Source organism: Pelodiscus sinensis, chromosome 5 (genome assembly GCF_052426305.1).
Source record: "Pelodiscus sinensis isolate ZL-2025 chromosome 5, ASM5242630v1, whole genome shotgun sequence".
In the NCBI taxonomy this organism is placed as follows: domain Eukaryota; kingdom Metazoa; phylum Chordata; order Testudines; family Trionychidae; genus Pelodiscus; species Pelodiscus sinensis.
Genome location: NC_143056.1, coordinates 108,409,100 through 108,429,811, shown reverse-complemented (window position 1 = coordinate 108,429,811; position 20,712 = coordinate 108,409,100). Strand labels below are relative to the sequence as shown.

General features: G+C 47.1%; 1 protein-coding gene across 1 annotated transcript in view; it reads right to left on the bottom strand.

Annotated features, from left to right (window-relative positions):
- Positions 1-10,549: 10,549 nt before the first annotated feature.
- TRIM66 (tripartite motif containing 66) overlaps positions 10,550-20,712 on the bottom strand; it is an 83,218-nt gene continuing 73,055 nt past the window's right edge. The window contains exons 16-20 of the mRNA XM_025189972.3: positions 19,387-19,519; positions 17,375-17,449; positions 14,639-14,791; positions 13,674-13,892; positions 10,550-12,919 (exon numbers count right to left, since the gene is read on the bottom strand). Coding sequence (XP_025045757.3) covers positions 12,860-12,919; positions 13,674-13,892; positions 14,639-14,791; positions 17,375-17,449; positions 19,387-19,519 — 640 coding nt within the window. The 3' untranslated portion in view covers positions 10,550-12,859. The remainder of the gene's footprint in view (positions 12,920-13,673; positions 13,893-14,638; positions 14,792-17,374; positions 17,450-19,386; positions 19,520-20,712) is intronic.

Genomic DNA, 20,712 nt, shown 5'->3' with positions numbered 1-20,712 from the left:
GGGTGTACTGCAGGAGGGCACATAGGCTCCCTGCACCGCATGGGAGGGGTGAGTCAGCCCTGGGTGAGGCGTGCACGCGGGGTTTTCCTGCGCCGGGGGGTTCGGCCCCTGGGGCAGGCACACGCGGGGAGCTTCCCTGCGCGGGGTTGGCCGCGGGGCAGGCATGCGCGCGCGGGGCTTCCCTGCACTATGGGTGGGTCGGCCCCAGGACAGGCACATGCTGGTTTCCCTCTGGGGGTGGGGGAATCCTGGGAGGAGGCAGATACAGGGGACTCTCTGCCTCCACTGGCACCGCACTCCCCAGCCCCCACTCCCCAGCCACAGAACTCTGTCCCCACTCCTCTGTCCCCACTCCTCTGTCCCCACTCCCTGAACTCTGTTCCTACTCCCCTGTTCCTAACTACAGAACTCTGTCCCTATTCCTGTCTCCACTGGCACCCTGTCCGCAGCTGCAGAACCCTGTCCTCTGCCTTCCCAGCACCCTGTTCCCTCTCCCCTGCTCCCAGCTGCAGAACTCTGTCCCCACAAAATGTATAATTATAAATGCTTCATTTTAGATTTAAATAGCATGAATAAAAAACAGACCATTTATTTCATAACTATAAACACGTGATTTTAATTTTATGAATTGCATAATTTAAAAATAAACTGTTTATCAGAGTGTGTAAGTAAGGGCTGGGGATAGCAAGTGATGGACAGGAGGAGAATAGAGAGGGTGGGGCTTCACGGAAGGGGCGGGGCGGTAGGTCTTCGCCTGTTCGGAGATTTAAAAAGTGATCTTGGGTGTAAAAAGGTTGGAGACCACTGCCCTAGGAGCTCTTTGCCCAGTCTATGTTCTGGGCTATATCAAGAAATACTGGTAAGTTTATTATAGAAAATGAAATGACCTGGCCACTGATATCACGCCATATATTATAGTGGAAATAAGGCATGGTACTGAATTCAGAGGAAATTAAGGACCTGCTCCTGCTTTTATTGACTTCACTGGTAGTATGAAAAGCAGAAAAAAGAGAAATTGTTCTAGTAAGTTTCAGTTCCAGCTCAAATTTTGCACAGAAAGAAGTTAGGTTTCTTCTTTGAGTGATTGCTTGTGTCCATTTGAATGAGGTGTGCGCGCGCTGCGTGCACGGTATCCCAGAGCATTTTTTCCCCTAGTGGTACCCGCCAGGGCGGCAGGTCGCCCCCTAGAATGGTGCCGCTATAGCAGAGCATAAATACCCCTGCTGGCGCTCCCCGTCCTCAGCTCCTTCTTGCCACCCGTGATGGTCATTGGAGCTTCACTGCTCTCGTGCAGTTCCTAGTGCATGTTGTTTGTTCGCCCGTTGGCAGTTCTTCTTTTATTGTTTTTCACGTAGTTGTAGTTGTTAGGTACTTGGTTAAGTGTTTGTAGTTCTTATCTCTCCCCTCCAGGAGAGGGGGTTGCCAGGCCCGCACAGCTTTAAACCTTATGCATCCTGTGCAAAGCCAGTGCCTAAGGGAGACCCCCCCACGATGCTTGTCTAAAGTTTCTGGGCGAGTCCCACCTCACAGACTCTTGTAACATTTTAAAGTTTTAAACTGCGTACTAAGCGGGAGAAAGATTCCCGCTTAAAACTGCTGCTCGTGGAGTCGACTCTCCAACCGGCACTGTCTCGAGAGATCACTGTGTGCAGTGCACCAGCATCAGTGCGGGAAGCACAACCAGGCCCTTCCCGTACCAGGGCACTAAAGACGGCGGCACCGAGGCATTGGTCACAGTCCCCAGCTCCGAAGAGGAAGAAGGACTCTAGGGGAAGGTCACCAGGCCGTAAGACCCATGTGGACCGGCACTGTCCACGTTCCCCGCACCTGGACTCCCCTAGAGCAAGTCGTGGTGGTGTGCAGAGGAGCAGTGATGACCCGCCTCATGCTCAGAGCCCAAGTCTGATCTCCACACAGCGACTGTCCACTCTGGAGAAGTTCGAGACAGCCCACAAGCTTATTGAGCTGACGGCCTCGCCTCCGTCACCCCTGCACTCGGCGGGGTCTTCGCCTTCGGCACCGGGGGCAACAGCGGCACCAGTTGCGGCACCTAAGCCAGTAGCCTGGTTGGCACCAGTGACTTCGACAGCACCAGCATCGATGCCAACGCCAATGTTGGTAATGGCATCGACACCTGCACCGGTAGCATCGGCGCCAGCAGATCCCCAGCACGTGTGGGGGAACCGCACGGCACCGGTAGTTGCTCCGTTCTCAGTGTGTGCGTCTGGCACCAGCATCACATACCTCGATGGCACTGCAGGCCTCGGCACTGCTGCCAGCACCAGCACCGCCAGCACCAGCACCATTTGCAGCCCCCACTCCCAGTTCAGTGCCACAGCTGCCCGGCACCGGAGTTCTGGTACCGCAGTTAATGCATCCACCCAGACAGGCTCATTCAAGGCAGCTAGAGTCCGTGTCTAGGTATAGGCCTAGTCTCCCTTCCCGGCACTCCTCAATGGCACCGCCCTGGCCCACTTTGGACTATGCCTCTGAGTTGGCGGCAGAGTCATTGTGCTTGGGGTGCTCGTCTAGGGTTTCGTCCCAGTACCGCTCACGTTCTCAGCACCGGCCAGTGCCGGAAGAGTTTCAGCAGATGTGGCCCCCGCAGGCTCACCCGCCCTGGCCTTTTTGGACGCCCTGGGCGTAACATCAGTGGCAGGGCCCAATGCCACCCTCTCGAGCGTCTAGTGTCTCCCATTGGAGGAGCACCCCGTCTGCCTCAATGTCGAGACCTCCTCCGTCCTCTAGGGTGGACAGGCTACAGGGGCAGGAGGTGTTAGGGGAAGTGCCTCCAGTGGCTACCGCACAACCTGTTTGTGCAGAACCCTCACAGGAGACCCACTCTCCAGAGGTGGTGGAAAACCCTGGACCCATTAGGGAGTCCTCATCATCGTCCCCCGATGAGGCACTAGCGGACCCAACCCCCTCCATGGACACTAGGGTGCAACAAGAGTTGCTCCATAGGTTGGCAGCTAATCTGGGGTACCAGCGGAGCCAGTGGCTGAGGACTATGGCTCCAGAGTCAACATCCTCACTGAGGACGCCCCCACCAAGTTGGCCCTACCTCTAAATAAGACAGTGTCTAAGATCATGAATGCATTGTGGCAAACTCCAGAGTCTATAACCTCCACCCTTAAGGAGGCTGAGAAGAGGTACTTCGTCCCGTAGTCGGGGCATGAGCACCTCAACTCCCATCCGGTTCCAGGTTCGCTGGTGATCCAGGTGACTGCTCAGGAGAGGCAGGGGCAGCCTGGACCTACGCTGAATGCCAGGGAGCCCAAGCGCCTTGACTTGCTGGGGCGCAAGGTCTATGCGACAGGGGATGTCCAATTATGCATCTCCAACCAGCAGGCAATAATCAGTCACTATGCCTATAACACATGGCAGGCAATGGATAAGTTCCGGGACAAACTGCCCCCGGATGCTAGGCAGGAATTCGTAGCTATGGCCACAGAGTGGAGGACCATAGTGCGTACAGCCCTACAAGCCTCCCTGGATGCGGTGGACTCGGCAGCCAGGACCATGGCCTCTGGTGTGATCATGCATTGGAGCGCCTGGCTGCAGGTGTCAGGGATCCCAGTGGAGGTGCAGTCCATGGTCCAAGACCTGCCCTTTGATGGGAAAGCCTTCTTTTCCAAACACACGGATTCCAGGCTGCATAGTTTGAAGGACACAAGGGCTACGCTTAGGTTACCAGGCATTCACACCCCAGTGCCTCAGAGGAGGCAGCTACCTATTAGGCAGCCAGGGAGGTCGCAGTTCCAGCCTTCTTGGCCGGACCAGTGGAGACTTCGTCCTCATGGTTCGAGTGGGGGTATGGGTAGTGCAGCAGGTGCTGCTTCTGCCCATAATAGGCGGTTACCCGCAGGCTGATGCAGATTGGGGTGTTCAGGGCTGGATTAAGGTGGGGGCTAGCCAGGCAGCTGCCTGGGGTGCCAACCTATGGAGGGGGCACCTGATTGAAGTGGTAAGGGGCGCCGTATAAGGCGCCCCCCCATAGGTTGCCACCCAGGGGGGGCGCGGTGCCCTGTACACATCAATCAGGTGCTGCATGCCCGGGTCATGCACCACGCACCCGCTGCCCGAGGGCAAGAATGGCTTGGGCCAGCCCTGGGCACTAGTCAGCCCTCCGCCCAGCAGTCTAAGCAGCCATTTTGAAAGTGCACCTGAGGACCGTGTACCAGCCCCTAATATTACCCCGCTGTTTGAGAACAGGTTGTCCCATTTTTCCCGAGCCTGGGCCCACATCATGTATGACAAGTGGATGCTGGGTTTGGTAAGGATGGGTTACTCCATCCCTTTTCTGAGTTCCCCATCTTCCCCTCCCCCAGTCCCTTTTCAGAGACTCATCTCACGAGGCCCACCTCCATCAGGACGTCCTCTCACTCATGGAAAAGGGAGTGGTGGAAAGGGTCCCACCCCATCAGGAGGGCAAGGGATTCCATTCCATTATTTTATTATCCCCAAGCCTAAGGGAGATCTTTGTCCTATCCTGGACCTCAGACACCTCAACAAAGCTATAAAAAAGGCAAGGTTCAAGATGGTGACCCTCACCTCCATTATTCTGGCTCTACGGCTGTGTCTACATTGGCATCCCTTTCCGGAAAAGGGATGCTAATGAGACACTTGGGAATTGCAAATCCACGGGGGATTTAAATATCCCCCGCGGCATTTGCATTTACATGGCTGCCGCTTTTTTCCGGCTCAGGGTTTTTGCCGGAGAAAAGCGCCAGTGTAGACACAATTCTCTGGAAAATAAGCCCTTTTCCGGAAGATCCCTTATTCCTACTTTCAGGAATAAGGGATCTTCCAGAAAAGGGCTTATTTTCCGGAGAATCGTGTCTACACTGGCGCTTTTCTCCGGCAAAAACCCCGAGCCGGAAAAAAGCGGCAGCCATGTAAATGCAAATACCGCGGGGGATATTTAAAATCCCCCGCGGATTTGCAATTCCGAAGTGTCTCATTAGCATCCCTTTTCCGGAAAGGGATGCCAATGTAGACACAGCCTAGAAGTAAGGGATTGGTACGCAGTCCTCGACTTGAAGGACGCTTATTTTCACTTGACCATACAGCCAAGTCAGAGGAGAGTTCTCCGTTTTTGTGGTGGTCCACACCCTCTATCAGTTCGCTGTGCTCCCCTTTGGGCTTTCCACCACCCCTAAGGACTTTACAAAATGCATGGCTGTGGTGGTGGCCTTTCTCAGGAGGCATGGGGTCCACGTGCTTCCATACCTAGATGACTGGCTCATTTGTGGGCAATCCAGGGAACAAGTTGTAGTCTTCGGAAAGCTCAGGCTCATGTTAAACGAGGAGAAATCACTGCTAACCCCTTTGCAGGACATAGACTTCATGGAGGCCTACACAGATGACTGAAAGGGGTGGGTGTATCTCCCCAGGGCCAGATTCTGAACTATGGCTGCCATGGTGCAAGGCCTAATGCTGTCCCCACTCACAATGGTTTGGAATTGCATGAAACTGCTTGGACATATGGCAGCCTGCACGTATGTGGTCCGTCACACCAGGTTGAGACTCCTGCTGCAGGCTTGGCTGACAAGGTCTTTCAACCATGCCAGAGCACATTGGGACTCCATCCTGACAGTGCCTCCGGAGAAGATTGCCTCCCTGCAATGGTGGGCTCGGGGTGCCTTTGCAGGTGGAGGTTCCCTTGGTCACATTAATAACCAATGCTAATGAGGGTTGGGGGCGCACATTTGGAATGCCACAGGACACAGGGGTTATGGGCTTCCCACGAAAAGGCCCTGCATATAAATGTCAGGGAATTGAGGGCTGTCAGGAGAGCGTGCAAGGTCTTCCTGACCACTCTCTCAGGGAAATCTGTATCAGTGCTGCTAGACAACATGGCAGCAGTGTTTTATATAAACAAGCGGGGGGCGGGGGGGCACAGTTTCGGTCTTCTGCCCTGTGCCACGAAGTGGTTCTCCTGTGGGAGTTTTGCATAGCCCACGATATTCAGCTCCAGGCAGCATATTTGCCAGGTTGCAAGAACACGCTTGCAGACTCACTGGCTGTGTCTAGACTGGCCAGTTTTTCTGGAAAATCAGCCGCTTTTCCGGAAAAACTTGCCAGCTGTCTACACTGGCCGCTTGAATTTCCACAAAAGCACTGACTTCCTACCGTAAGAAATCAGTGCTTCTTGCAGAAATACTATGCTGCTCCCGTTCAGGCAAAAGTCCTTTTGCGCAAAACTTTTGCGCAAAAGGGCCAGTGTAGACAGCTCAGATTTGTTTTCTGCAAAAAAGCCCCGATCGCAAAAATGGCAATTGGGGCTTTTTTGAGGAAAAGCGTGTCTAGATTGGCACGGACGTTTTTCCGCAAAAAGTGCTTTTGCGGAAAAGCGTCCATGCCAATGTAGACGCTCTTTTCCGAAAATGCTTTTAACGGAAAACTTTTCTGTGAAAAGCATTTCCGGAAAATCATGCCAGTCTAGACGTAGCCACTGTGTAAGTCCTTCAGAGTCCACGAGTGGCACTTGAAGGATGCTGCCTTTCTACCTCTCTTCCAGAAGTGGGGTCATTCCCAGATGGACCTGTTTGCCACAGAGGCGAACAGGAAGTGTCCCCAATACTTCTCATTCCTGGGCCTAGGGATGGAGTCAAAGGAGGATGCCTTGGTTGCTCCTTGGCCGCAGGGCCAACTGTATGCTCTTCCCCCATTCCCCATTGTTCCCAGGGTTCTAACCAAGATCAGGCAGTCCAAATCTTGGGTCATCCTGATAGCCCCAGATTGGCCCAGACAGTTTTGGTACCCCATGTTATTGGAACTGGTGCAACCCCTCCCGCTAGTTCTGGACTTGATCACGCAAGCCTGGGATCGGGGTCTCCTCTACCACCCGAACATCAAGTCCCTCCACCTGACGGCTTATCCATGGCCAGTGCAGCCTGAGCTTGCCTGCTCTGAGGGTGTGCAAGCGGTTCTGCTGGGGAGCAGAAAGCCAGCTACTAGGTTGTCCTATGCCGCTAAGTGGAGGAGGTTCTCCCTCTGGGTGTCCAGGAGGGGCATAGACCCGTCCTCGGCCCCTGTCACAGTGGTCCTTGACTATCTTTTTGAGCTGCTTCAGGAAGGCCTGTCCACCTCATCTATCAGGATCCACTTAGTGTCCCTGTTGGCCTTCCACATGGGCGTTGGCGGCAGATCCCTTTTCACTAACCCTGTGGTTAAGAAGTTCCTCAAGGGGCTAGATAGGTTGTCCCCGCATGTGCGGGCACCCGTGCCTCAGTGGGATCTGAACCTGGTGCTTACTAGACTTATGTCTCCCCTGTTTGAGCCCTTAGCCACGTGTCCACTTAAGTACCTGTCGTTTAAGGTGGCATTCACAGTAGCCATTACCTCAGCGCACAGGGTGTTGGAGTTTCAGACTCTGACTGTGGATCCGCCCTATTTAGTGTTTTTGGCAGATAGGGTCAGACTATGCCCCCACCCAGGATTCCTCTCCAAGGTGGTGTCATCATTCCATGTGTCCCAGGACATTTATTTACCCATTTTCTTCCTGAAGCCCCACCGCTCCCCTAAGGAGCAGATCCTGCATTCTCTTGACACAAAAAGAATCTTAGCTTTTTATTTAAACAGAACAAGTCTCAGCTGTTTATTTCTTTTGCAGAAAGGATGAACGGGTTGCAGGTGTCGACCCAAAAGCTGTCCACTTGGACCTCCTCATGTATCAGGGAGTGTTACGTTATAGCACAAAAAGAGCCGCCCCAGGTCAGGGAGCACTCTACCAGAGCGCAGGTGTCCTCTGCAGCTTTTGTGGTGCAGGTGCCGATCACTGATATTTGTAGAGCAGCCACATGGTCCTCCATTCACATGTTTGCTGCACATTATGCCATTACCCAGCAAGCCAGAAGTGACGCTGCCCTGGGTTCTGCAGTACTCAGTTCAGTTCTGTAAAACGGACACATAAGGGGAAAAGCTTTGTACATGTGTGGGCACTGTTGCTACCTCAGTCGAGTACTTTGCATTCAATAAAGTTCTATGGGTATGTTGCTCATCTACTGGTGACTTGTTTCTCTCAGGAATGTCTCCAATCCCGTCTCTTTTGGGTTCAGCCGGGGAGTCACCTCATTCGAATGGACATGAGCAATCACTGGAAGAAGAAAAAATGGTTACTTACTTGTAACTGTTGTTCTTCAAGGTGTGTTGCTCATGTCCATTCGATTCTCCCCCTACCTCCCATTCATTGGATTCTCCGGCAAAAAGGAAATGCAGAGGGGGAGTGCCGGCAGGGGTACTTATGCTCTGTTATAGCAGCACCACTCCAGGGGGCAACCTGCCGGCCCGACAGGAACTACTTGGGAAAAAATGCTCCGGGATACCATACATGCGGTGCGCGCACATCTCATTCGAATGGACATGAGCAACACATCTCGAAGAACAACAGTTACAGGTAAGTAACCATTTTTTTCTAAAGCAAACACAATTCCATTAAAATGTGCAACCCTGCTACTGTGAAATTAGGTATCCAACATGCCAGGAAAATAAGTCTCTCTTCATAAGATGCACCCAGTTTTCAACATTAGGTGGGTCAGTGTTGAAATGGGGAACAAACCTACCAAATTCCACTCATAGCAGGCAGAGGTTCAGAAAGAAAGTTTTGAAGAAAGACGAGAGCGCGATAGGACAACAGCAATAGGACAGCAATGTGGACTGCTGAAAGAACAAAAAATAATATGCTAGAAAATGGAGTAAAGAAAACATGGAAGGAACTAAACCGTGAGCCTTTAAACCTAGGGAACTATCATTCTGAGGTTGACATTTTTTTAAACCCACCATAACACAGAAAAGGAAAGGTCGAGCATATTTGGGGGAAAAAACACTCCTGTTTCAATTTTTCAAACCAAAATAATTTTCCTTTAATTTTTTTTCTAAATGTAAATCTAATCTAGAATCCACCTTAAATTTCAATGGTGTTCTAGAATTTAAAATACCTTTCAAGATCCTCGTATTCCTGGTCAAAGAGACTTGTTATTACAGTAAAAGTAAAGGAATATTCCTTTATCTATTGTAATGTTCACGTAAATTTAAATTTTTCCAGTATTATTTGCTGACCCTCAACGGTGTGGTGTGCTTAGGTCTATACAATACATAGACCTTCATTATTCTGTACTAATTTGAAAAACAAAAGGCAAATTATTACTTGTTCTAGATTCCAGCACACTTAGGCTGTGTCTACACTGAGCCACTTATTCCGGAAAAGCAGCCGCTTTTCTGGAATAAGCTGAGAGCTGTCTACATCGGCCCCTTGAATTTCCGGAAAAGCAGTGACGATTTACTGTAAGAAATCAGCTGCTTTTCCGGAAAAACTATGCTGCTCCCACTCGGGCAAAAGTCCTTTTTCCAGAAAACTGTTTCGGAAAAGGGCCAGTGTAGACAGCACAGTAGTCTTTTCCAGGAAAAAGTCCCGGAAAAGCAGCCTGCCAGTGTAGACGCTCTTTTTTCGGAAATACTTATAACGGAAAACTATTCCGTTTTAAGCATTTCCGGAAATTCATGCCAGTGTAGACGTAGCCTTGGGGAACTTACATTAGATGTTAACATATCATAAGTTTTCTTATCCATCCTGCTCTGTACTGCTGAGTTTTCAACAAGTTGGGTGATAGTTGTTAAATGATATTAGATAATCACCCTGTAATTGAAAAGAGCTGGAGCAACAATCTCAGATTAAGACATGCACACAAATACACTTCACAAATTGTATTGTTCAGCAAAGCACATTACCTTCATAAACATGCAATCCATCTTTTTAGCTTTATTGGTATTCATGTTGTTCTAATCATATTTAGAGTGTCTCTCTGAAACTACAAGGGAAGTTCAAATGGTAGCTATCATCTCTTCTGCAGGCCTATTACTTAAATGAAATTAACCTGTTACGCTTGAAGAGGATTTTTCAACTCCATATGTAACTTAGTGCTGAAGGAAAAGAGAGACATTTTCACTCCAGTTACGTTAGTGTGAACCCACTGGGATTTCTTAGATGTTTCCCAGACACAATTTGGGTCCAACTTATTTTCAATAGCATTAAGTTAATACTTGGAAGGGTTTTTTGCCCTCACACCTTCTAGACTGTGGGACTGGCTGTGGGATAGTCCAAAGAAAAAGAACCCTTTGAACAACATAACCCAACATTTGTGTTTGAGTTAAATGCATACAGCTGTTCTGATAGCAAACAAGAGCTTCTTGCTTTCATAGCCTCCTTTTGTGGTGTCGCTGCAGAGTGTTTTTACTTTTCATAAAGAATTTCGAGAGTAGACACAGACTCTCAAGATGTGTTGCTCTCTTTATCCATGTCCAAAAGGCAGGCCCACTGACGGGGAGGGAAGTAAAGAGAGTAATTGCCCTGGGGCCCAGCTATTCAAAAGGATCTGGGGCTTCAGCAGCAGTGCCCAAAGCCCTGGGCCCTTTAAATCACTGCCAGATGCCACCATTCCTCATGCTCCAGGTCGCTTTCAGGCCTGGATAGGTGAGGGGGGGGGCGGGGGGGGGGGAGGAGAAGGCACTGCAGCCCAGGCACTACTGAGGGTTGGCTGATGCTGGCTCCACACCTTCCAGGAGTGCAGAGCAAGGCCCCCTGCTCTCACCTTGCCCAGGGCCCTGGCAAGGCCAAAAGAGTAGACTGTAGAGGCAACAATTTAAAGGAAGCTGCTGTGGGAGATGATGCTGGTCTTACCACACATTATGCACTATGGTGGTGACCCAAAGATTGAGGCTCACAGATGTTTCCAAGACACGAGGTCAGAAATGTGCAGTGTCATGCCTTTAAGTTCAGCTTTGTTTATGTCTGAAACTCCAGTTGTACAGTTATGTCTGTTATCCAAGTGAAAGCACTTGACCTTACACCCAGTGAACTAAAAACATTAGAAAAGTGCATGGATCTCAGAGCTGTATCCTGCCAGCATTCCACTCCTGGAAATTACAGTAACATCTGCAACAAACCTCGGCCTAATTTAAAAAAGGAACAACATATTTTGTTTGATTAAAAGTCTAATATTAAAAATAAACAAATATTAAACCACATAAATAGACATTTACAGAACTAATAAACCTAAGTAATTTCTAAGTCACTCTGCCTTGGCTGGACAATGGACTTGATGAGCCAATGATTTTTCCATCTCTATGACCGTCTACATTTTATAATAGTATCACCCTATGAAGCAGTAATGATGGAAGCATAGGCCTTTTGGTGGGAGGTTTAATTACCAGCTGGGTGGTCAACCCAGTCACTCATAAATCTGCAGTTAGTGGCTGATGTCATGGCAGCTCTACCTGTAAAAGAATGAATTAAGTGAAAAGGACAGGCATGTGAATTATTCTTCAGCTGTTCCAGATGGTACAAACAGGACATTCTTACAGACATACAGTGCGGTACATCAGTATAGTCACTGGATTCATCTCTCTCCCTTCCATTCAGTTTATAACATGCAGTCTTTTATAGTGCATATTTTATTATGTCAAAGCAGAGAACACACCATCTCACTACTGAGTTAATGGCAAACAATAAGTAACAGACAATAAAACATAGCATTTAAGTCTTCTTATTTGATACATAAAGCCTTTGTTTAAAGTGCAGTCTAAAATCGCATTCATGGTGACCAAACAACAGCCAATATAAACTGTGCTCATAATATCCCCTTTATTTTCAAGAAACAAATTATAGTTGAATTTAATCGAGTGTGGGATTTGCAACAGTTCTCCTCTTCTGGGGTCAGATAATGACCCTACCTTCCATAGTTGGGCAGAAGTGCAAAGTAGAGGAAGACACCCCTACAGCCAATGTGCTGGCCAGCATGAGGTCTGGTTGAGCTTAGTTCTCCTCTGGGGAAGCAAATTGTGACTCCAGGTCACCATTCAGAACTTGCCCAGCACAACTACTTACTGAATGTTGGTCAATGAAATTGCAAGGCTACAATCTGGCCATAGAATTCTGCCAATGTTCTGGGCAACCTGAGATAATGAATTAGTCATAATTTCATTTCTTCTGTGAGTATACTAGCTACCACCATCTTAGAGCATTGTTGTTAACTAGAAGTAACTAATGAGAAAATTAAGGCGATACCACTTTATTTTATAGGCACTTCTATAACCACATAATCACTTTGTTATTAACATGGCAAACTCCACTGCACATTTTAAAGGTCAAAACAGGATTTGGTTTTATATAAATGCTGCCTTTGATATTCAAGGGATCCCTTAATGCTATACAAAGCACTGAGTTAGATACAATTTTAGTGACTTTGCAAACCTAGCATCCATTCTACACTCAAAAATATTCACACACAGCCCTGCTGTTTTGTGATTTCATGAGATGCTCCACTTCAAAAGAGACAACTAACCAGATAACTACACCCTGCAGGCCTAACTCAGTCAAAGTTCCAAGAGAAACTGCTAAATTAGACTGCAAGGTTTGGTCTTTGGTGATCAGCCTCCATATTTAACATACATCATGGTCAACATTTGCATTGCAGGTGCAAGATTATTACATAGCTCGCTGTGGTCTATAAAATGAAGGGATCATATTAAACAGATGATGAAATTGTACAGAAGTATTACAGTTTATTAATGTTCTACTTTTATTATTAATCATAATTATACATCACTATAACATTAGTACTTCAGTGTAAATGTTGCAAAATATATAAGCAATTAGATAGGTAGAGAACTGGATAGATTAAAAATGCTTAAATCTCTTAATCATCCCCCAAGTCTTTAAGTAAGGCTGGTGGTCAGCTGATTATAAATGTTTTAAGTGAATAACTCAAATATTTTCCTCCCACTCACTCCTTAACTCTGTCAGTTATTTTGCTAGGTGTTTGGTTCCTCATAGCAAATCCAGGAGCACTCTGGCAGATCACACCTGAGGAAGGCTGTTAGCTGGCTGAAACATTGTTCTTTTAGTTTTTTCACTCTCCTGCATACAAAGGAAACAAACAGTGAATAAGTAGCAAGAGGGCTTAGTCTTTTAAAAAAATTTTTACACTATTTTCTATTAGGAAGATAACCCAGTAGTTGGAGAGATTTCACTCACTCACTTATATATATTTATGCCACTGACAATTTATTCCACTGAGAGCAACTTGCTATACATTTGGGCTACGTCTACACTGGCCCCTCTTCCGGAAGGGGCATGTAAATTTCACGAGTCGTCGTAGGGAAATCCGCGGGGGATTTAAATATCCCCCGCGGCATTTAAATAAAAATGTCCGCCGCTTTTTTCCGGCTTTTAAAAAAGCCGGAAAAGAGCGTCTAGACTGGCCCCGATCCTCCGGAAAAAGTGCCCTTTTCCGGAGGGTCTTATTCCTACTTTCAAAGTAGGAATAAGACCCTCCGGAAAAGGGCACTTTTTCCGGAGGATCGGGGCCAGTCTAGACGCTCTTTTCCGGCTTTTTTAAAAGCCGGAAAAAAGCGGCGGACATTTTTATTTAAATGCCGCGGGGGATATTTAAATCCCCCGCGGATTTCCCTACGACGACTCGTGAAATTTACATGCCCCTTCCGGAAGAGGGGCCAGTGTAGACGTAGCCTTGCAGAACTGATTGCACTTATGGGATAGAATCTTGATAGCTGATTCCCACAAAGCATAGTCAAAATTTCACATCAACACTTATAAACAGAATTAGCAGTGTGGCCACTTAGCAACAATGCCTGTGCTTTTGCATTCTTACAGCATGGCGCCGCCTCCTTTTAGGCTGAATACACTCCTGCCCATGGGATGGCCATGGGAACCCTTTGGGGGCCACTGGGGTATTCTCCCTCTCTCCCTCTTCAGAATCAGAGTCTTCTTGTTGCATCAAAGGAAAATGCTTGTTTGGATAAATGTCCATCAGCTTTTCCTCAAAGAACACTTCCAGACATCGTCCAGCCTCTGCAACCTCTGAATCTGGCTGAAAGGGAAGGAATGACAATCCAATATCATTGTATGCCCATAACTCACCAGTAGCAGCTCTGCCTCCCCTGTTCTTCCCACAGTCTGCCAAGGCCCCCTGCACTCACAGTATACATTTAATCCTTATGCTGCCATTAACGGAGAGGCATAAGGATCTTGTGCAAAACGGAAGCAGATACACTGCTTCTTTTTGCGCAAAAACCCCTTGCGCAAAAAGAAACGGCAGAAAACATGCTAATGAGATTGCGACTTATGCTAATTAGCATATTTTCTGCAGCAAAAACTCACACTGTAGATGTAGCCTTAGAAAATGGATCTACTGTGGGCTATGGTAGCCAGGAGCAGCATCCTCCAGTGACCTGGAATCTGCTGGCTCTCCCCCCACACACCTTCACTCTGCCAGGTACTGTGCTGGATGTCTGGATCGTCTTAGTGAATCAAGTCGCACACCAGCAGCTTACCTCTCCGGAAGTCTGTTAGCTGGCTGACAAATCATTCTTTTAGTTTTCATACCCAATCTAGCGCCAGTCTCCAGACACATATTTCCAATGTAAAAAAATCCACAGACTATCTAAGACTTAAAGAATCACATTACCCGCTCAATTAGACCAGTTTTATACCAGTATAACTCCAGTGGAATCAATAACTACACTAGTATAATACAGTGGTGGATAAGACACAAGTGTTCCACTGTTTCACAGGTTGACGGTGGTGCGTGCTGGTTTCTACATACCAGATACTTACATAATTGAACTTTGCACAGTTCCAGAACATGAGACGTACATCAGCTACCAACTCCTCTGGTGCAGAATAGTGTGATTTGTCCTTTTTTTGGAGTTTTTTCCGTATTATTGACAGGTCCATGGGCCTTTTGATGATCTGATAATAATGACGAGCCTGTGATAAAAAGAAAATGCAGGGACATTGTTAGGCATAACCTTTGTTAAAGTGGGAACCCAATTAATTAATAATTCTACCCTGGCTATAGCGCCTTTCATCTCAAATATCCCTATGAGGTAAATAAGATTATTATTTCTATTTTACAAATAAGGAAAGTGATTACAGAACAATAGGAGTGATTCACCAGTGGATACACTGGAAATCAGAGGAATAATCCTACTTCAATACTTTAAGATTATCTTCCCTCATTTCTTAGTTAACAAATATTAGGTTGGATTAAACACAGAACTGCTTTGAAGGCTGAACATAAAAACTTAGGAACGGCCATACTGGGTCAGACAAAAGGTCCATCTAGCCCAGTATCCTGTCTGCTGACAGTGGCCAATACCAGATGCCCCATAAAGCGGGAACACAAACAGGTAATCCTCACGTGATCCGGCCCGTCACCCATTTCCAGACAAACAGAGGCTAGGGACACCATTCCTACCCATCCTGGCACGTAGCCATTGATGGACCTAAACCTTCCTAAATCTATCTAGCTCTTCCAGCCCATTACAGTATGATCCTCCTCTTATTATTTAACCCTTATGGATTCAGTAATGTATATAATATTGACAATGACATAAAACTGCCCCCAACCACCCTTAACAATAATGTTCTGAGAAAATGAAAGCTTGCAGTTTAGAAAAGCTTCTGGCACTGGCCATTTTGGATACAGGTTACTGGGTTAGATGGTCTGACACCGCATGGCCATTTTTATGTTCTGAACAAATGTATCCAGTAAACTAATCAGGACCCTTTAGTGGGAAAAAACCATGGGTTAAACCATAATGCACTGGCATTAAACCAAAGAGCCGCTGTTAGTGCTTAGACTGTAGTGGCTATGGAGTGTGTCATCACAGAACTTCTCTGACTCCAATCTCAGCTTCTTCACTGAGCACCAGATATTAGGAACTCTCTCTCTCTCCCTGTTATTTCATCTTTCCAAGAAATTACTTGCTTGCTGGTAATCAGTTCCATAAGCTCTCGGTGACTTGTTCTGAGTTGCAGTTTTTTACTTATATTGTATTACTATTAGGGGCAGGTGCCCCCTGCTCACTATGCTCATCAATCCCCCTCTCTGGGGGTAGGCAGCCCCAGCTCTGCCCCCACAAGTGCTGGGGAAGGCCAGGCCAAGGCATGGGGGTCCTGGCCTGTCCCGGCTCTCTCTCCCCGGGCGCCGGGCCCCTCTGAAGATAGGCCAATCCTAGCTCTCCCATACCCTGGCCGCTGGGGGGTCTGGACTGGGCCGAAGCTGCAGCTGGCCTGGCTCTCTCCCTCCGGCTGCTGGGGGGTTGGGCCAGGCCAAGGCTGCAGCAAGATCGGCTCTCTCCCTCTAGCCGCCAGGGGACTGGGCCGGGCCGAGGCAGGTCTGGCTCTTCCCCTCTGGCCCTGTGAGGGGAGGACACATGGCTGACCCTGCTCTCTCTCTCTCCGGCTGTGAGGGGGAGGGCATGCAGTTCATGGCTTCCCCACATGAGTAGGGAGACCTCATGGTTCCGGCCCCCCGCAAGGGGGGAGGACTCATGGCTCGTGGCCCCCCTCTTTCCCACCGCTCCAGTCCTGGCTGTCCCCCAACCCTCCTCCCCAGCCATGCGAAGCCATACACTCTCCCCACTGGTGCGCTATTCCTGGGGCCTGCAATTCCCTCCCCCCGCACCTGGCTGCCAGTGGGTGGGGGGGGGTCAGGGCCCAGCCCCCTTGCCGGGCCCCATGCTCTTACCTCGCTCACTGGCTGCTGGGAGGGAGGGAGGCAAGACCCAGGCCCATTGCCCTATCCCTTAGCCGCTGGGAAGGAGGGGGCGAGGCCCAGGCTGCAGGATTGCAATTTAGAACTCCAGCAACCACCCGCAACATGGGCTTTTAAGCCAGCTCCTCATGGACACTGGCTCCTGCTTCCCCACCTTGTTGCCTCTGATAAAGAGGCTGTGGGGGGGGAGTGCGTGTAGTTGACAGGATTAACCGATATGCCCAGGCTTACTGGGTAATCGTGTAATCATCTACATAATGATATCCCTAGTGCTGGGCAGAGTGGGACAAGATCCTGAGTCCCAACCTCACTCCCAGGCTGGAGTGCCTACCAGGTGGACAAAGCAGGACAGGAATACAGGGATGCCCATTTTTCCAGGGTCCCTGGGCATGGGCCCCATTGACTAGTCTGCCACTGCCGCTAGGTCAGTAGTCCTAACTTAATATGAAGCCTTCCACCAAACTGCCATCTTGTAAACATCTTGCACTAAACATTCAACATGGTGTTAGAAAATGTGCTGGCATGTTGTATAGATCAACAGTGGTTTGGTTTCTGATGTGGCACAAGAGGAAAAACCTAACAGTAGGTGACTCCAGTGTTTAGTAGGAATGTCAATGATTGTCTTTGGAGAATACAAGGAGTTCTGAGTAGAAACGTGAAAGTGTACTTATTTAAATGGTTTCAGCAGTCACCCATTTACAAAATAAAACACTTTTTAACATTCCTAGTTATGAGTAGAGGTGGATGATTCTTTGGATTCTCTCCTAGTTCTCTGCGTATGTAGCACTTACCAGTGGACTGACAGGCTCATGGAATGGTAGGCTCAGGCTACTGCAGAAGAGGGAAAGCACCAACTTTTCGCATTTCTGTGAAATCCAAAATCAGAATACAGTTTTCTAAACAGTGTCAGGTGAGATTTGCCATACCCAAATCTAAATCAATGCTGAGACTACTGTGAGTTGCTGCAGAGCCATGTACTTCTCAATAATGAAGGGTATGATTCCAAACCATAATCTATGTATAATCAGCTTAATTTTATAGCCAAATTCTTTAATACCACACACCATGATGCTACCACCACCTTTCCTCTGTTTCTTTTAAGAACCATATTATTTTGCATGTTTTTTTCTAAGTAAATATTTTAATTTCATTATTAGACTATCTTGGAAAAATCACACATACCCCTTTCTGCACTCACTCCTTCCACACTCACACTTCTTTCAGTTACTGCTTAAAAGAACAGCAGCAACAGTGGAAAATATGTAGCTGAGACATTTCAGTATCAGATGCACCTGCTGCGATCCACATGGAGGTATCATATGTACATTACATGGGATAATAGAGACCACATTCTCAACAGGCCTCTGAAAATGTGGCCTTCCTTTTAGTTTTTGTTTTTTGTCAGTGCATCCACCTGAGTGTACAAAGGGCTACATTTGTGAATGCAGACAAACACTCACATACACAATTGTTTTGTGTGCACAAATGGAAGGTTTGTGTGCACAAAAGGGTACACTTACTCCTCTCACAATTATATTTTCAAAGCCCTTTGAAAATTTGACTCTGGATGTCTACTAGTTGACATTAATTTATTGATCTTACTTCTTTAAGAATACAGAATTTAACACGCACATGAAATAATTTGATACTTCTTGGAATTTGGCAAAAAGATAAACTCTTTGCTGCTTCTTATTTTGTCTAATCTCCTTTACAAATCTTTTCCCAATGCATCTAAACACTGCTACAATTAAAGGAAATCTTTTCTTTAGAAAGCTCGCCACCAAGGACCAATTAACAACAGGCAATCAACACAAATCTCGGGCAGTAGTTGGACAAACATTCTATGTTGATATAAATGCATAGATGCATTAATATAATATAAATGCATAAGATGGTTAGTAGTATAATATAAAAAAGCATGTCCATGGTAATTTTAAAAACATTTCTATTATCAATCTTTGTTCCCTCAGTTGGTTTGCTCCAGAATGGTCAGTGAGCCATTACACTTTAACTTTCTTCGGTAACCCACCAAGGGAAATCTTTGCAGCCAATTCCTTTTTCCTATAGAAACTTTACTGTTCAAATCCAAAAGATATGAACAATTTTAAGTCAAGGTAACACTGAAATGCACAAGGTTCATCTAGTATCTGTGACTCTTGGTTCATGGTAAAAGGTGCTAGGTAGACTGGAGTTTACTGAGCAGGCTTTCAAAACAGAGTTATATTTCATGGGGGATTTAATAGCTGTGGAGACTGGCAGTGGAGTTGCAGAGGTTGTAGTTCCCACGTGTCCTAGGATTAGTAGTGACTAAATGCCATTACCACCATCTAAACACAGATCCGTGGCTTATATGAAGTGAGTTGATGGTTTCAATCTAACTGGTAGTGAACAATATCCACATCCCAAAAATACCATCACAACTGTCCTGAGCAGGGGTCTAAATGGACGCCGAGTCTAAAATACCCCCATTTGGGGGATCTCTGATAGCAGATGGGAAGGGCAGATTGGTACGTGGTGTGGCGAAAGCTTTCACTGCTTGCAATCTGTGCTTTCCCTGAGTTATGGAGAAAGGATGGCATTTTCCAATCTGCATCTTCCTGCTGCACAACATTCATCACAAAATTAAAATTGAGCTTGGGGAATAGTTATCAAATATATACCTGGCATTTTCATGTTACTGACTATGTTCTGAACAGTTAAGATAACAACCATGGGAAATGTCAACATTCTCATGAGTTTGCACTGCAAGAAAAGAAAATCAGACATTCTCTGTCTATACTGATTGGTATATATTTGTACCCACCTTCTGGTCAAGATCATCAAGGCCGTGCAGTGCTCTATCCCCTTTGTTACAATGTCTGTAACGTGTGTTTTCACAGTCGTACTCTACCTCAGGCTTCAACAGGTTACGACAGAGAGTACACACCCATTCTCCCCTGCAGCACAAAACAGCAAAACATCAGTTCAGTCATGTCCCTGAATTGAAAGGACAACTTAATGGAAAGCTTTAGGAAACACTGTGTTTAGAAACGAGTCTGGTCTTTTATAATACATCTTCCCTGTTGCTATCTATGATTTGCATTAAAATAGGTCCCAATCAGTCCTCTTTCCCAAAGCTTTACCATCTAATTTAACACAAGATGCTTGTTACATCCATTGTGACAACAGGATGGAAGAGAGGGAGAAAGGAGGAGGGAAACTGTAATAAGAGCATGTGTTAGCATACAGCAGTAGTGCATAGCTAGATGGTTTCAAATGTTGCTTTATTAGCAGTTTCTTCAATACTGATCGTAGCCTTTCCATTGATTTGGGTGGGAGGGTGGACTGGTTCAGGCTCTTAGGGTATGTCTAAACTACATGGCTCCATCGATGGAGCCATGTAGATTAGGCTGATTGGCAAAGGGAAATGAAGCTGCGATTTAAATAATCGCGGCTTCATTTAAATTTAAATGGCTGCTGCGCTGAGCTGACAAACAGCTGATCAGCTGTTTGTCAGCTCAGCGTGCTAGTCTGCACACTCCTGTGCCGACCTGAAAGCCCTTTATCAACCTCCCCGTTATGCCTCATAGGATGAGGTTTACCGGGGAGGTTGATAAAGGGCTTTCATGTCGGCAGGGGAGCGTTCAGACTGCCCCGATCTGCCGACAAACAGCTGATCAGCAGAGCGGGGCAGCCATTTAAATTTAAATGAAGCCGCTATTATTTAAATCGCAGCTTCATTTCCCTTTGCCGAACAAACAAATCTACATGGCTCCGTCAACGGAGCCATGTATTTTAGACGTACCCTTATATATTACGGAGTCAGTTATTCAAAATATAGAAAGGATTTATACAAAAGAGATACTTGTCAAACTACAGTAAATCCTCAATAATTGCTGAAAAAGAATTGATTCAACACATTGTTACTTCAATGGGCAAAGAATTCAAAGTTATCTTCACATGTGTTTGTGGAAATAAATTTCCCTAAGCTGTAAGGTGCCCTGTGACAAGGCGGACAAGGCCCTGGCCCAGAAAGAGCCATAGACAAGTCCACCAAGAGGCTAGAGAGGCTTTAGAGGAACTGGTCAATCAGGGGCAAGGGACGCCTGCATAAGGAGCTGCAAAATTCAGCAGCAGTCAGAGTGGGGCA